General features: G+C 37.9%; 1 protein-coding gene across 1 annotated transcript in view; it reads right to left on the bottom strand.

Moving 5' to 3' along the window:
* Positions 1–16,719, bottom strand: part of MS3_00009579 (uncharacterized protein) — a 41,564-nt gene that overhangs the window by 18,333 nt on the left and 6,512 nt on the right. The window contains exon 2 of the mRNA XM_051217959.1: positions 7,797–7,967. Within this exon, the coding sequence (XP_051064393.1) occupies positions 7,797–7,967 (171 nt within the window). The remainder of the gene's footprint in view (positions 1–7,796; positions 7,968–16,719) is intronic.

Here is a 16,719-nt window from a genome sequence, read left to right as displayed (position 1 = left end):
TTTTCTTTTCAAAATTATATCAATTCCAATCAAACGATCCAATTTTAGTTAACCAGTTATAAGAAACACTTTTAAACGTGAACTTAAATTTGATAAGTCTGTAAAGCTGTTATTCTAACTGACATTTACTTACCTTAGATTCAAGACGTACAATCAGACTATTATCAATTTAATCATTAGTCGATGCAAACGTTGTACAGAGTATTCATACTAACGATTTCTTCTACTTTTCAGATATTATTTATAGCTGATAGTTATCACGATTTAATGTCTGTTGGGGAACCAGTAAGGAATAAAAAGTGATAGACGACTGTAAAGTACAAGTATGAGGCTCATCAGGGTTGAACACGAATGATCCCACCAGTGATAAAACAAAAAATGTTGAATTCTCACGGAGACCACTATTGTGAATCGCGAGTTGGCTACTCTAAATTCTACCAATTGACAAGCTTCAGATATCTCAGTTCGACCCCAATACTGTTCCCAATCTCCAATATATCAGAACACGAACCGTAGATGAAAAATCGTTTATGGGGTCAGGAGCAGCAGAATAATGATTTACAATCAAATGAATATTTATACAGTTAGGATTACTATAAATATTAACCAACAGAAAGATGACACGTTAAATAATATTGACCAATAGGAAAATGACACGCGAAATAAATATTGATCAGTAGAGAAACGACCAATAGGGAAATGACACCATTTAACGTTCAAGGGTAGCGTTAGACTTAACCGGATAACTGTTTTTGGGATATTTTTCTGAGTATCCCAACACCTCCCCTTTGGAGAATTTAATAGCGACGTAACCGAGGGTTTACTTGAAGTTTCTTTGGGTGTCTTCTTTTGCGATCCAACCTCCGAGGCAACCACACAGAACCAGAGGGATGTTCTACTTGAGTAGATGACTTAGTCGTCTCTGTTGGAGGTATTGGCGGAAGTTGAAACGTGTCCAACAGCAAGTCGAGTGGGACGCGTTTTGTAATTGCTTCTTTCTCCTTCGCTTCCCTTGACCTGAGTTGATTGTGGTGCCTGGTCCAGATTTCTTGGTTCACTTTGACATCATACATGACGTCCCCATGTTTTTGTGTGATTTCACCCTCTACCCATTTATCACATCCATGTCTATAATCTCGCGCATACACTTTTGTACCAACTTCGTAGGGAATTCGAGTATTCTTCATCTGGGGGCTTTGCTGGGCCACTTGCTTGGGTTTCATCGCACCATGAACTGTCCGTAGCTTTCGCCCCATAAGCATCTCAGCAGGGGATTTGGAGTTTGGCAATAAGTCATGCGGGGTCGTCCGGTACGCAACTAGAAATCGTTCTATGATATCTTCTGTGGTCCCCTCCCCTCGTGCTTTAAGCATGGCTCGTTTAAATGTATCAACGAACCTTTCAGCTTGTCCATTAGATTGCGGGTGATATGGCGGAGAACGAACATGGTTGATCGAATTTCGCAGGCAAAATTCTCGGAATTGGCTAGATGTGAATTGTGAACCATTGTCTGTTACTATTGTTTCTGGAAGACCATGCTGAGCGAAGATCCGATTAAGGAGTTTGATGGTTCGAGTTGTAGAGGGTGGCGCAATCGGCAATATCTCCGGCCATTTGGAGTATGAGTCAACCAGTATCAGATATGTGGTACCATCTAGGGGTCCAGTGAAGTCAATATGCACTCGCGACCAGGGTTTTTCTGACTTCGGCCAGGGTACTGGAGGCAACTTAGGAGGTTTTTTCGCAGCTTTTTGGCAATGTGAACATCTTTTGACGAAGTCGACAATCTGCTTGTCCGTATTTGGCCAATATGCATAGCTTCGAGCGATGGATTTCATAAGGTTTATCCCTGGGTGTCCAGAGTGGAATTGGCGTAAGACTTTGGAACGTAGGGTTGTTGGAATTACTACGCGATCACCAAACATCAGACAATCGTTAACAATACAGAGAGCGCTGCGGCGATTCGCTAGTTGTTGCATATCACCACTCAGCTTCTTAACTGGCCATCTGCTCTGAACATAGGTGATCGCTTCTTGGATAATCGGGTCTTCTCTGGTAGCTTCCCGAACATCTTCAGCGGTAACAGGCATTGCTCGAACGGCCAATAGTGTAGCAGCGGAATCCTTTTCGGTTGATACTGTGGCTATGAGTGTGTCCTCATCAGTGGTAGAATGGTTACTGATAAGTCTGGACAGTGCATCCGCTTGACCAAAATCTTCGGAACGTCGATACTGGATGTCGAAGTCGTACCCCAATAACGCCAACGCCCAATGTTGAAGACGATTAGCCGAATGGGCAGGAATGCCTTTCTTTGATCCAAAGATTGGTAACAACGGCTTGTGGTCTGTGAGCGAGGTGAATCGGCGCCCATAAATGAATTTGTGGAATCGCCGGACAGCAAAAATTAGGGCTAGCGCTTCCTTCTCTATCTGGCCGTAGCGTTTCTCAGCAGGTGTTAGTGTTCTCGAAGCGTGCATCACCGCTTTCTCTGACCCGTCGGGAAAGACATGTGAGATTACGGCACCCAGTCCATGTGTTGAAGCGTCAGCAGCAACCACAATGGGTAGTTTCGGATTGTAGTGGGTTAGCAGAAGATTGGAACTTAGCATAGCTTTAAGTTTTGAAAAGGCTGACTCACATTGCGTTGACCAATTCCAGGTAGCATTCTTTTCTAGCAGACGATTTAATGGATATCGTACGTCATGCAGTGATGGAAGAAATGCTGAATAGTAGCTAATCATCCCCAAAAATGATCGGAGTGAGGAGACATCAGTGGGAGCAGGCATTTGTTGGATTGCGTAAGTATTTTGAGGATCAGGGTGTCGTCCGGAAGCATCAAAGATAAACCCCAGGTACTTAACGAAACGTGAGAAGAATTGGCATTTTTCTGGGCGAAGGCGAAAACCATTATCCTGGAGGCGTTGCAGAACTAAGTGGGTTCTGGTATGCAATTCATCAGCAGTTGCGCCGACAATGAGCACATCGTCAAGGTATGTAGCAACACCAGGAACATCTGCCAGAATAGTGTCCATGATCTGCTGGAAGATCGCCGGAGCAGTTTTGATACCGAAGGGTAACCGGGTATACTGAAAAAGTCCTCGGTGAGTGTTGATTGTCAACAACTCTCTCGATTCGAGAGCGACTGGGATTTGAAGGTAAGCATCTGCCAGATCCAGCTTAGCAAAGTAGGTACCACCATTTAAAATAGTAAATAAGTCATCTGGGATCGGCAGCGGATAGTGATGCTGTTGTAGAGCCGCGTTGAGTCCTGTAGAAAAGTCTGCACAGATGCGTATGGAGCCATTGGATTTTTTTACAACCACAATTGGTGCAGCCCATGATGAATAAGAAACAGGTACTAGGACACCCTCAGTTTCCAAACGTTGAAGTTCAGCGTCAACCAGAGGTAAAGATGCGTATGGGACTGGACGCTTTGGGCGAAAAACTGGCGTAGCTTCTGACTGCAGTTTTAAAACAGCTTCAGTTGTGGAACAAAGTCCGAGACCAGGCTTAAATAATTCAATAAATCGTTTTCGAAGGTCTTCAGTATGCTGTTGTGTAGAAGCAGTAGTTTGGACTTGATTGCAGATAGCGCTAATAGGAAGATCAGCGAGACCAAGTTCTTCGAACCAATCTAAACCTAAAAGGTTGAGCGGAGAATTGGTGATGCGGCATGTCCCACTGAAGGTTGTACCTCTGAATGAAATGCAGCAATAGAGTTCACCATGAAGGCGGAGATGACCCCTACAGGCACTGACGGCTGTTTGAGAGGATGGTTTGATGGGAGGTTGACCCAAGGTTCGCCAAGTCTCTTTCGACAGAATGGTGATATCTGATGCAGTGTCCAACTGCAAACGAACTGGCTGACCATTGACTGAGAGGGTCAGAAATTTGCGTCGAGTCGCGGCATGAGTATGGAAGACTGCTGCTAAACTCCTTGATGAGGTAATCGGCTTTTTGTGAAAACGACGCTGCGTCAGTGCATTTCGACGGTTATTGGATCGGTTGGATTTGCAAAAGCCGCTTTTGTGACCAACTTTCTGACAGCGATCGTACATATGCTGTTTGAATGGACAGAACTTCACATAATGCCAGGCTCCACAGTGCCAACATGGCGAGGGGGGCTTCTTCTGAGCCGGTTTAGAGTGATTAGAGATAGAAACAGCGCTGGCGTTCGAAGGACTCGAGTTTGTCGGTCTCGAAGATTTTTTCTGGTGCTGAACAGCATGAACTTCGGAACCACCCTGGCCCCCAGATTGAACCAAAGTGGTGTCACGCTGCAGATTGATGATACGCTGGTACTCGTCTATGATCGCATTAAGTGTCAGTGTTGGATCTTGTTCAAGGCGGTTGAGCAACCGAGTTCTGATGTCGGAGAATTTGGGTGACTGAAGACTGCATATGAGTACTAGGGACTTGAATTGATCTTCAGTGAGGGATCTGAGCTTGAACCGTTCGCACTCACGGTTAACAACGCCGACGTGGGTCAGGAAGTCATCAGACTCATTCGTGACCAGTTTTAAGCAGCGATATCGGGTACTGAAGAGTGAGTGATGATCACCAAAAAGTTGGCTAAGGGACTGAATAGTGGCGTCGAATGAACGGTCGCGTGGGTTCTGCGGTAGAATGAAGTTGTAATACTCATCCAGCTCGGATGGACCAAGTTTACGAAGAAGACGCACCTTCCACGAATCATCTCTGTCAGCAAAGTCAACTTTGAAAAGGTCTTCATAACGTCTGAACCAGGTATCAAATGTAATGTTGGCATCAGGATCATAAAGAAATTCTGAAATACCACTGGTAATACCATCAACTGATTCAGGAATTGTCGGTGTAGTTGGGACTCGAGAAGATATGTGCGTCTGAGTAATCATCTCCATCAGCTTCAGCTGCTGTTCGAACAATTTTTCTAATTTGGCTGGATCCATAGTTAATCACCAACTTGTTGCTAAATCTCCGTCGCCAAATTATTGTGAATCGCGAGTTGGCTACTCTAAATTCTACCAATTGACAAGCTTCAGATATCTCAGTTCGACCCCAATACTGTTCCCAATCTCCAATATATCAGAACACGAACCGTAGATGAAAAATCGTTTATGGGGTCAGGAGCAGCAGAATAATGATTTACAATCAAATGAATATTTATACAGTTAGGATTACTATAAATATTAACCAACAGAAAGATGACACGTTAAATAATATTGACCAATAGGAAAATGACACGCGAAATAAATATTGATCAGTAGAGAAACGACCAATAGGGAAATGACACCATTTAACGTTCAAGGGTAGCGTTAGACTTAACAGGATAACTGTTTTTGGGATATTTTTCTGAGTATCCCAACAACCACTTAACAGTCTGAACCACAGGGATATTAGTTATGTAATGATATACATTCTTAACCATAGTCGAATTGTATTATGGTGATATGATCATCTAATCCCATTAGTGATAGCTATTTCATTGTTGATATATTTGAACTCTCCTAGTCATGACTTTTCACTAAAATCTAGAATGAAGATACTGACATCAACCCGTGATGAGTACAACGTACAAGTTAAAATAACTGCCACAAAACCCCTCGATTAAAAAAAATTCAGATTTTATTGTAAAAAACTAATTAACAATGGGAGGTTATATTCACATATGAGTTGAACAAAGACTGATCCCCATATGTTATTCAATTAATATTATTAAGCACAATATAGAAAATATTTCGTCTTAGGTTGTATTTCTACATTGGAAATGGTAGTAGACTGTGATTGGGGATGGTAACAAATCTCCCAGCCACTTCAGTCGATGAAGAGTCACAACCTCCTTGACATGTTTACCTAGTACCCTAAGCCTGACTTCTGGGTCATTCATTCGGTAATTCCATAAGACCAGGAACGATTCTAAGACAGATATGAAAAAAACATGCGGAGATTTCAATTTTTTTATTCGCTACAACGAATACATTGATTTTTGAAGCACTGAATAAAAAGTCAGTGATGCATATTTTTAGTTTCACTGTATTAAATATCGTTTTTAAATTAATATTAATCAAGAAAGCACTAAATGTCAATAACTGGTTGATTAACTGACTCATTTATTTGTCGAAGTGTTTTAAAGGATTACTTTTAACTAAAATAAAAAAAATCAGTTCAGGAGTTGTGGAGAGTGTTAAGTTTTTGATTGAGATCATGAACCAATTGATGTTAGACCACCACTAAAAACCTGGAAGCACTGGGCGGCCGTTTTGTCCTGGGTCCGAATCCCACAAGCGGGATCGTGGATACGCATTGCTGAGGAGTCCCACAATAGGACAAAACGGCCGTCCAGTGCTTCCAGGTTTTCAATGGTGATCTAACATCAATCGGTTCATGATCTCAATCTAAAGTAAAAGAATTCAATGAAGAAAATTTCCTTTTCTACGAAATCATTTACTTAAGCTGTACATACGTATTAATGGTTGCTCAGTAAATGTATAAGTCTATAAAAAGATAGAAAAGGTTGTACCATTAAATTGGTTTGAGGTTCCAAATTTCAAAAGATGATTGCGTAGTGATCAAGGGGTTAGAGAAGAATAGAAAGATGAACATAATTTACGTGTCAGAATTACGAAAGGTAATTGTCCAATTGACAGATATGAAGAAAAATGGGAAACCTAAAGGTCATAATAACAAATAATAATTGAATTAATAAGTCGATCTAAACTAAGATGCATTTCCGGGAGTTCTAGTGAGAAGCCGTGACCAGTGGAGTTCAATCCGTGTCGAGTAGAGACAGGTAACTACTTCATACAATGGATGGGTGGACACACCATATTATGGATCCATTGAAGTTAGAAATTAACATCCTTGGATGCCCACTTAGTGGTCTAGAGTTTAAGTGTTCACAAGCGAGCCCGAACGTTCTGGTTTCGATTCCTTTTGGTGCAGGATCATGGATGCGGATTGCTGAGGAGTCCCATTTTAGGATGAATTGGCTATCCAGTGCTTCCAGGTTTTCATTGGTGGTCTAGACACATTGATTCAACTATTAAAACTATTACAATCTCTACAAACTCCCATTCTGAAAATAACTAGGTAATAATCATGAAAAATTTTTAATATATAATAATGACTGATTAAAGTTTAAATTTACAAAATAATAAAAAACAAGACTAAAACATACTGCAAAGGGGAATTAATGCCGAGGAATGATTTATAGCTTAAGTAAATGATTTTGTCAAAAAAACATTTCTTCACTTCATCCCATTTTCATGTAATGACACAAAGGATTACTTCTACCGAATAGATAAAATAATGAAGGCACGTTCCAAATACAGTAATCTCTGATGGTGTCTGGTAAGTTCTGTTAGTATTTACGGGGAATGTGGTTCGAGAATAAGGAATCAAAAGCTATACATGAAGTAATACTAGAAATGTAAATCTAAGATGAAACGGATTCTCAATGCTTTCTAGTTTGTAGCGATTGAACTTAGTCAAACTACGACGTAAAACCATGAAATTGGAATTTCTTTGAAATAGACTCTCTGGCAAAATTAAGTGGTTAGTTTTTGGATATTTGGGAAAAGCGTTTCAATGAGTGCAAACTGTCATCTGATCATTAAATAGCATTTTTCATCAAGATATAAACTATTAATAGAATCTAGCCAACTGAGTCTAAGCAAAAATAATATCTTATGCTTTTCAGCATAACATTTCCAAAGGATAAAATTGAATAGATTCCGATTATATCTTTTTATTTTATTCAAATGTTTAAATTACTTGTAATTAATAAATACTACTAATACCAATAATAACATACTTACCGGTGTGTAGTATCCGACGCCATATGACCTTCAGCTTGTACACCTTTATGAGGTGGTTTACATGATTCCACTGGTGTAAGCTTATGAGTGATATACTGTGTAGTATATTCAGAAATTTCACATGGCTTAGTTATCTGAGTTTTACGTTTTTGGTGTGGGCATTTATGCCGACTAAAAGAGATTAAAGAAATAAAATATATACATTTATAGGAACATAAAAACAGAAGTGAGGGTTCACCGTGCTGTTAAGATTAACGCCAAACTAAAAAATTTCCAGTTGCAACCCGGGATAAAGAAGGGTTGAAAATGAAGTTGACAACCTCACCGTGTAAGAATAACCTTGCAAAATCAAAGGCTTATCAGAAAAACAGTTAGTCCATTCAAACTTTGCTCTTGGGATTAAACACTCTTCACGTAGAGGATTTGTGATCACTGATGATGAAAGCCGAGATTCCTCAGAAGTCACAACGCCGATACCTCTTCTTAAAACTAGAATGACCACTAATATGGGTACATGAAATTTTCAGACATTATAGGAGACCAGGAAAACTATTCAAATAGTTGCTTGGAATAAATGTAACCTATTGAACACAAGTCGGAAAAAAAGATTAACTTCCGGAGAGGCATTTTTGTATTTTGGTAATGCCCTCAAACGCAAACAGGTATGCCAACTATTTCGACGTGGTATCCAAACTCAAAGGTCAGGATAGACAACTCCAGCGAAAAACGACTCATGGGGAGATGTTGACTGGGAGAAAGGAAGGAAGATGGTGAGAGACTGACAAACCGACGTGCTTTCAATGACATGATTATGGATGGAACCATTTCATTCCACAAATGCTACATCAGTTTTCACGGACCAAATTACAGAGAACCAGACCAATTAGAAATACAGAAGATCCATGAAAAAAGAAGAACAAAGAGACAAGTTGTTATCGTTTCAGCTAACCACTCGATGGAGGCTAAACTATGACTGAGTCTAAAGAAGCGTTAGATAATTTAATACAGTCCACATTCAGGATGCTAGCAAACTCAGCGAATTCGAGATATCTCTATGAAACAAGTTCCAAGACTTACGAGACTTACTAAAAGAAGAAATCACATTGGGAAACAATTAGAAAAATGATATAAGAAGCAATAACGTCAACATTCCAGGAGGTTTCGGGGCGCGAGAAATGCCTTCACGAAGAGTGTATACCCACCGATACTCTGGGCAAGATCTAAGATATGAAAAAATAGGAAGACGATCAACTATAGCCGAAAAATAGCACAGAACCATGGCATAGACCGACTATACAGAAGAAGAAAAGTGAGTAAAAACAGTGTTGGAGATGACGATCAGAACTATGTAAAAGATCTGCCAATGACAGCAAGAATATCTGCTAGCAAATTGAATATGAGAAAGCCAAGGAGCTTGCAGCGAAACATTAAACCTGAACGACCAGTCAGAAACAAAGGAAAGCCAATCATTGATGTTTAAGAGCAGTGAAACAAGTAGGTATAGCACTTTGAAGAGCCACTGAATAAACCAGCTGCAATAAACCCATCGGATATCGAAGCACTACACACCTACCCATAGGTGTGACTCAACAAACAATGAAAAACACTAGCAAGCTCATCAGACTGGTCAAGAATAATGAAGCAGTTGATGCACTGAAGTCAGACATAAAGGTTAATGCAAAGATGTTTCACGTCCTCTCGAGAAACATTTTGCAGATAGAACAAGCCGCTACGAACTGGAAAGAAGGATACCTCATCAACATCCTAAAGTAAATAGGTCTCAGCTAGTGTTAAAACTATATAGGCATCTCACCACTGTCAGTGCCAGGAACAGTTTGCAACAGAGTGTTGTTGCACCGAATGAAAGACTCAGTAGACACCCAACTTCGAAATCAACAGGATAGATTCCGTAAGGACCAACCATGTACCAACCAAATCGAGACACCGCTCATTATTGTTGAGCAGTCAGTTGAATGGAACTAGTCACTATGCACCAAATTCCTTTACCATAAGAAAACAATTGACATTGTGGATAGAAGAACCGTATGGAATATTACTTGGTACTGTACAATAACCTAGAATATCATCGACATCAAATGCAACTTGTAAGATGGACCGAACTTCAAAGTCGTGCATGGACAGCAGCTCACAGATTCATTCAAAGTGAAGACCGATGTCAGATAAAGTTGCTTACTTTCACCTGTTCTATTTCTGTTAGCTAATAACAGGTCTGTGGAGATCCATATAGCCCGGAACCATGGAATCCAGTGGACATTTCGGACGCTACTGAACGAATTGAACACCGCAGATTACCCGGCTCTTCTACCCTATACACAGAAACATGTGTATGTATCAATGTTTAGTCATTATGTAATCACTTGTTCCTGGCCGTCTGAAATGTTGTCACAATCAATTTCGTAGAATGTTCTTTCATATAAGGTATATATTTACAACGTCCAGTCTATTCAATTTGTTTACACCCTTGCTATACTATACTAATGTGTCTTCAATATAACTTCCGACCTAACTCTCTCATGTAAGTAATTTAAACCCATTATGTAACTGTGACCTTTAAATATCCCAAGTTGTAAGTAGCTGATGAGAACCAAACGAAATAAAATGAATTCATGCTATTCTGTAAGAATATTTGTTCTTGCTCTTTTCAAAATGATAAAAGGAACTCTATGTGTATGAAATTTCAGCTGTTTGAATCATATTACTGACTCAAATCATCTATAATTCTGATTCAATGTTCTGACCGTTCAACTTGACAAACTTTAAAGAAGCCAAGACAACGGAAAAACGCTGAAGAACTAATTTTATTAAAAAAAATAATACACATTCTTAGAAACTATCTCAGTTATTGTTTAAACCCGAAAAATCTAATCAAAATTTACACTAAAGTACTATTAATAGTACATTAATTAGTTGACAGATATTTCCTACTGTTGTTGTTTAGTTAAAAAAAAAACACAAATTCACTTGTTATTAAGGACAGTTTATATTTAAGGACAATCAAAAAGAAAAGAAAACAAAAGGAAAATTGTATTTCAGGAAAGTATTTCTTTTTCTTTTTTAAGTCATTTGATCTTTGAAGTAAACAATCTTCTTACGTGTAAGTAGGATATCCTTTACGAAGTACTTAATACTCACAGTGATGTTAGTGATTGTTTTTTCCTTTTTCTTTTCGAAGTTAGTCAATAAATAAGGGAGATTTTAATGGTGATTATCAGTATTAAATTTTAAAAAATAAACAAGATTATTATACATAACAAACAGTATTATTTCAATAGTTGAGATCATGAGTCAATTAAAGCTAGACCACCATGGATAATCTGCGAGAACTGGACGGCCGTCTCGGGATCGTGGATGCACACTGCTGAGGAGTCCCACAATAGGACAAAACGGTCATCCAGTGCTTACAGGTTTTCCATGGTGGTCTAGATTCAATTGACTCGTGATCTCAACTATTCAAATAGTATTATACAAATAGTCGATATGTCATAATAGTAGCAACAACAATATCTTAACTAGTAGATAGTTACAATTCCTAATATTTTCTGACTTAATGAGGTCAATATTTTCAGAGAAGAGATAAACCTTTTCTTTTTAAATGAACACATGTTCGACTAGTACAAGGAATAAATTAAATCAACTATTTAGTACATGCATAAATAAGTTTGGTTATGCTAATATAGTGTTATAAAGTCAAGGGTAAATCTTTATTCTTTCATTCATATATATTTGTGAGTGAGTATGAAAATTATGTAATACTTATACACATGCTTGCCAGTCCCAGAGTGAACACCAACTCTGAAATGCAAGTACATCCAGCTGACAAGTCCCAAATAGGATGAACGCACGTCAAAACTGGATTCCACTGCTAGTCACTATCTATCTTTGCTTAGAATCATTGTGAATCAAGGCAATATCGAGTCAACACGCACAGGATGCACATATGTCAATAAGAGACTGATCATTTGCAGTCCCAAATAGCAACGGGAAGATACAAGTAAACAATATCAAGTGAACTTGCCATACTATGCTAATTTGTGTTCAAAACAAATTCCAACTAAACTTAGTTGTGAAAGTGTATTCAACTCGTAATGATGATTTTTAAATGTTACAGATTATAAAAAGCAAACAAGAACCTAATGAAATAAGAAGGAATTCATGTTATCCCACCCAAACCTATGTTCTTATACTCTTCAATATCATAAAAAGAACTATGTGCATGTATGTTTGTAGTGTTATCTGAAATAAGTTAAATGTGACTCTCTGAAAAGACTATTTACTGTTGTTGGATAGGATCAACGTTGATTTGAATGACGTAGGATTACCATGTGCTAAGCGTATAATCTAACCTGATCCATGGGCTAACTAGACTTCTGTTAGTTTGGAAAGTTGTTTATTCTGTAAAAAAGAAACTAACATAGAGTCTTAAAACATCAAACATTCAATTTTTCTACTCACTGGAATATTACAAATGTACTATTATTAAAAGCAATTTACTCAATACCTAATTTATTTAAAATTGTCTAGTGGAATCTTGTAAGTGATGTTTTCGAATTCTGTAAATATCTTTTTATTTAAACGGAAAATAAAGGAAAATTATTTAGCCTTCAGACTACTGAGGTGAACTTTTGAAACTCCTTGATTCGATCCCTGGCGAGTTTGTAAATTCCTACTTCTTAGGAGTCCCATACTAGGACAGAACAGATGACCAAAACCTCCTTGTTTTCTACAATTATCAGGACAAAGTCAGTCCATGATGTGAAAATCCAAACTCGACAGTCTCTTTGACACTATAATAGAGGCAAGACTATGAAAAACGTAATATCCAAGATACGAGGATAGTGTACTGGTAAGTACAAAAATTGGTAAGAGGAGCAAATGTCTTTCTCCTGACCCACTGGCTTACAGTCAGATGACAAAACTTTTTTATTACAAACTGTCAACTTAATACTAAAATTTCATGAAGTATACACAGGATACTTTATTTCACTGAGCGGTTTGTAAAAATTAATTTTATTTGACTCCTATACATAACTATTCCAAGTTTTTTAGATGATTAAAACTGTTTCATCAAATATTATACTGAATAATGAATCTATTAATCTATTAATTAAAAACAACTTATCACCTATGTCTAGATATCATTTCAGTCAGTCAGTCAGCAACAACGTAGAACTTCGTACATATGTACATCAGTTCAAGTTGCCATACCACTTTAGCACAGAGATACAATTGTCGATTCAAATCCCATAAGCAGTAATAGGAAAGATTAGGGTTTGAAGAGTGTAATCAGAACTATTGAAGTTATTCGAATTATATACGTAAATCACAATAAAATATAGATAAAGGTGGATTTTCAGACGAAGAAAAGGATAATATATTTAAAGCAATAAGTCTGTTTGATAATTTCGATAATGTAATAATAACTTTCACAAATGAAGCGGTATCAGTTGAAATGACCAGTACATGTGGTATGTATGTGGTGTATGCTAATTATGTCGATAAAGGGTGGGTGTAGCGGTTGTTGTTAATGGAGGAGAGCAGTGGAACGTGTGGCTGCTGAGCGGACATCGGATTTAGATGACTCGGCAGGTCAGCATTGCTACTGAAGTTAGTGCGCCGGCGGACTCGACATTTTGACGAGGAGTGTGGCACAGACTGTGGTAAAGAAGAAAGTGGCACGACAAGCAGAATGACTACTGAAGCGACCGTTTAAGTGGGGGACGAGTGTAAATTATGCTACTTATCTCGACAGACATAAGTGCCATGCAACACCTATCAGAAGTGCAATGTCTGTCAAACGATTATTGAGAAGATTGCACTGAAGAAAATAGAAAGGGAAACATAAAGGAATTAAGAATTGGAAGGAACATGAAGGATGTAAAGGACAACGGTTGAAAGATATGCAGATGAGGTATTTAATGTATGGTTTTCATAATTTAAGTAGAAACTGTACGGAGCTGAAACTTGGAGAACCACAACAACCATCATCAAGAAGGTACAAGTATTTATAAATAGTTGTTTACGCAAAATACTCAACATCCGTTAGCCGGATACCATCAGCAACAGCCTTCTGTAGGAGAAAACGAAGCAGCTTCCAGTTGAAGGGCAAATTAGAAAAAGACGATCGAAATGGATAGGACATACATTACACAAATCATCAAACTGAATCACGAGGCAAGCTGCTAACTTTGAATCCTGAAGGGAAGCGGAAAGGAGGAAGGCCAAAGAACACATTACGTCGGGAAATAAAAGCAGTTATGGAAAGGACGAATAACAACTGGAAAGAACTGTAAAGGATTGCCCAGGACAAGAATGGATGGAGAATGCTGGTGAGCGGCCTATGCTCTTTCACTAGGAGTAACAGGCGTAAGTAAGTAAGTAATTTTGCACTCAACAATAAATTAGTTATTCCCACTAATTCTTTGTTCACTACATAAACACTACTTCACTGTTTAACAAGAAGTATGATACTTGGATTCACATAACCACTTAGACTAGTTGGAGGTATACAAGCTAACCCATGAAATACTTATCTATGTATATAAACCATGAAACTGAGTTATTTTCTGGTCAGCCTCTGGTTAAAGACACTGTATTATACTTTAGCGGCCCTTAATCTGACTCCAGCTCGATCATGTGGTGACCGTTATCGACTTATACATGTCGGCAATTCTGACCTACAATTATCGACTTAAATCGCGTTAGCAAATAACGGAGTTAAATAAGTCATACAATCGTTGATCCAGACAAACGGTCAAATAAAGGAAGCGAAGAAAGCGAAGAGAAGAGAGCAAAGCGAAATGACGCGCTGTGGAGAAGGCATGTAAGCCAACTCGCTTTTATCAAAGGTGACTCAAAATTTATAGCCTGATAAGGATAAATTACAGACATGTGATGCGTCAGATAAGAAATGCGCACATATACGCTTACATAAAAAACAGGCAAGGTTGATAAGCGTATAAGTGACAAGGTCAAAATGTGGTTTAAGAAGAATGAACAGATTGGTATGTATAGACACTAGAATAACCTATGTGAGCTCAACATAAGTCCAATCACCACGATACTTGTGAAAATTTATCATCATAATAGTATAAGCAGATTCAATTTCAAACACTTTGTTATCCAGTTAATGTCTTTTCCATGGAGAATCCTGGTCTGCGGACTATGCTCCATGAGGGAAAAGAGACGTAATTAAGTAAGTACATTTGTCTTCCTTTCCTTGTTCCAACTAATGTGCTCATCGTTTTGCTTTATAAGATAACACAATCCCAACTGGTCAACAACTTTTAAAGTTTCCATTATTCTACGATTGACTGTACAGTAATCAATAATTGTTTACTTTGAAAAATTTTGTGGTGATTGATGTTAAGGAAATAGCACTTAAACAAGAACAGTGCAAACTCATGAAAACATTAGTTACTGATCAAAATTAGTTTAGAAGATGATCACTATAGTAGGTACCACCGATGACGATGGCTTATAGTTGTGCGTTATCGTAAACTGACTGAAGTTGAAGATCAAAATCATTTTGGAGCCAACTCAGTGGTTTAAATTTGTGGCACGTTCAATGAGAAGCTTGAAAAGACTCTATTCAATCTGTGGAAAGGTCGTTGTTCTGGACTTCTGATAAGTTTAATATCAGGCTGAAACAGCCGTCCAGTGACTCCTTTGTTTTCAATGACCACTTATTTACAGTTAACTCATGATGTAAACTATGAACTACATATAAACTTCTTCCTTTGATCAAATGAAACAAACGAAATCGATTATTATGACACGAACTCACTAATATATTTAGTCAAATTTATTTAAGAACGAAAATATTTCATTGTAATCTTTGGTTGTTCTACGACTGATAAAACTTTAAAATTCTGAAGCTTCTGTTGGCTTCGGCTCATTATTTTATTTTAAAGTGTAATACTTGGGACTAGTTTATAAATAAAAAGGATTGATTAATTTAAAGAAGTTAAATGAATGACAGGCAGGGTGTTAGTTTTAATACGTAATTTACCGGTTCTTGGTATCTTCATTGTCAGTTCTTAATGTAAACTATTTTCAAATAATATGGAATTCGGACGTGACTCATCTTGATTAATGACCACCTCAAAGACAGACTTTTCAAAAGTTGGTAATTCATATTGACCTATGGAGTTAGTGAATAGGGACTGGAGCAGATGAATGACGGTTGCACCACACTGTTAAATAACTGAATTCAAAGAAGCAGATTAGGGAATTCTTACTAAATATTACAGTGGTGCTTTATAAAGACCCATGGTCAAATCCCTTCTGGGCTCGTTAGTGCGGATTGATGAGAACTCCTCACTGTGATAAAACAACACCATAGTGATTTCGAGCTTTACAGCTAGTGTCGATTCATTATTAAAATTATCTTTATTTCAAAGATAGGGCTGCTATCTAATTAACATAACATGTTTTTCTCATATAAAGTATAAGCCAATATATACTACACATTTAAGTTTGATAAACTATTCTTATTAAACCAGTTATTTTACATTAAGTTAGACTATCATACATGGATTACAATAAGGACTAGTAGTCATTTACGCCCATGTACTGCGAAAACTAGATCTAACAAGTCCAGCAAAGTTAAAATATTTTATAGGGTTACTTGGGCTAGTGACTACATGGCCACTAATTTGATCTAATTCGATCAGCACTAAGAAATAGATTTGCATAGTATTGGTTATTGGGATATAATTGACTATTTTTAATATTGTCAGAATGAGGGTTTGTGGAGATTGTAGTAATTTAATAGTTGAATTCGTAAGTCAACCTAAGCACATAATTATAATATACCCATTAGTGACTGGCTTCAAGATGGATTTCCTGGAATTCTAGTGAGAGGCTGTGACCAGTGGGGTTCAGTCCGTATCAGATAGAGACA

Source organism: Schistosoma haematobium, chromosome 7 (genome assembly GCF_000699445.3).
Source record: "Schistosoma haematobium chromosome 7, whole genome shotgun sequence".
NCBI classification, from domain to species: Eukaryota; Metazoa; Platyhelminthes; class Trematoda; order Strigeidida; family Schistosomatidae; genus Schistosoma; species Schistosoma haematobium.
The sequence above is the reverse complement of the archived record's forward strand: the minus strand, read 5'-3'. Positions and strand labels throughout refer to the sequence as shown.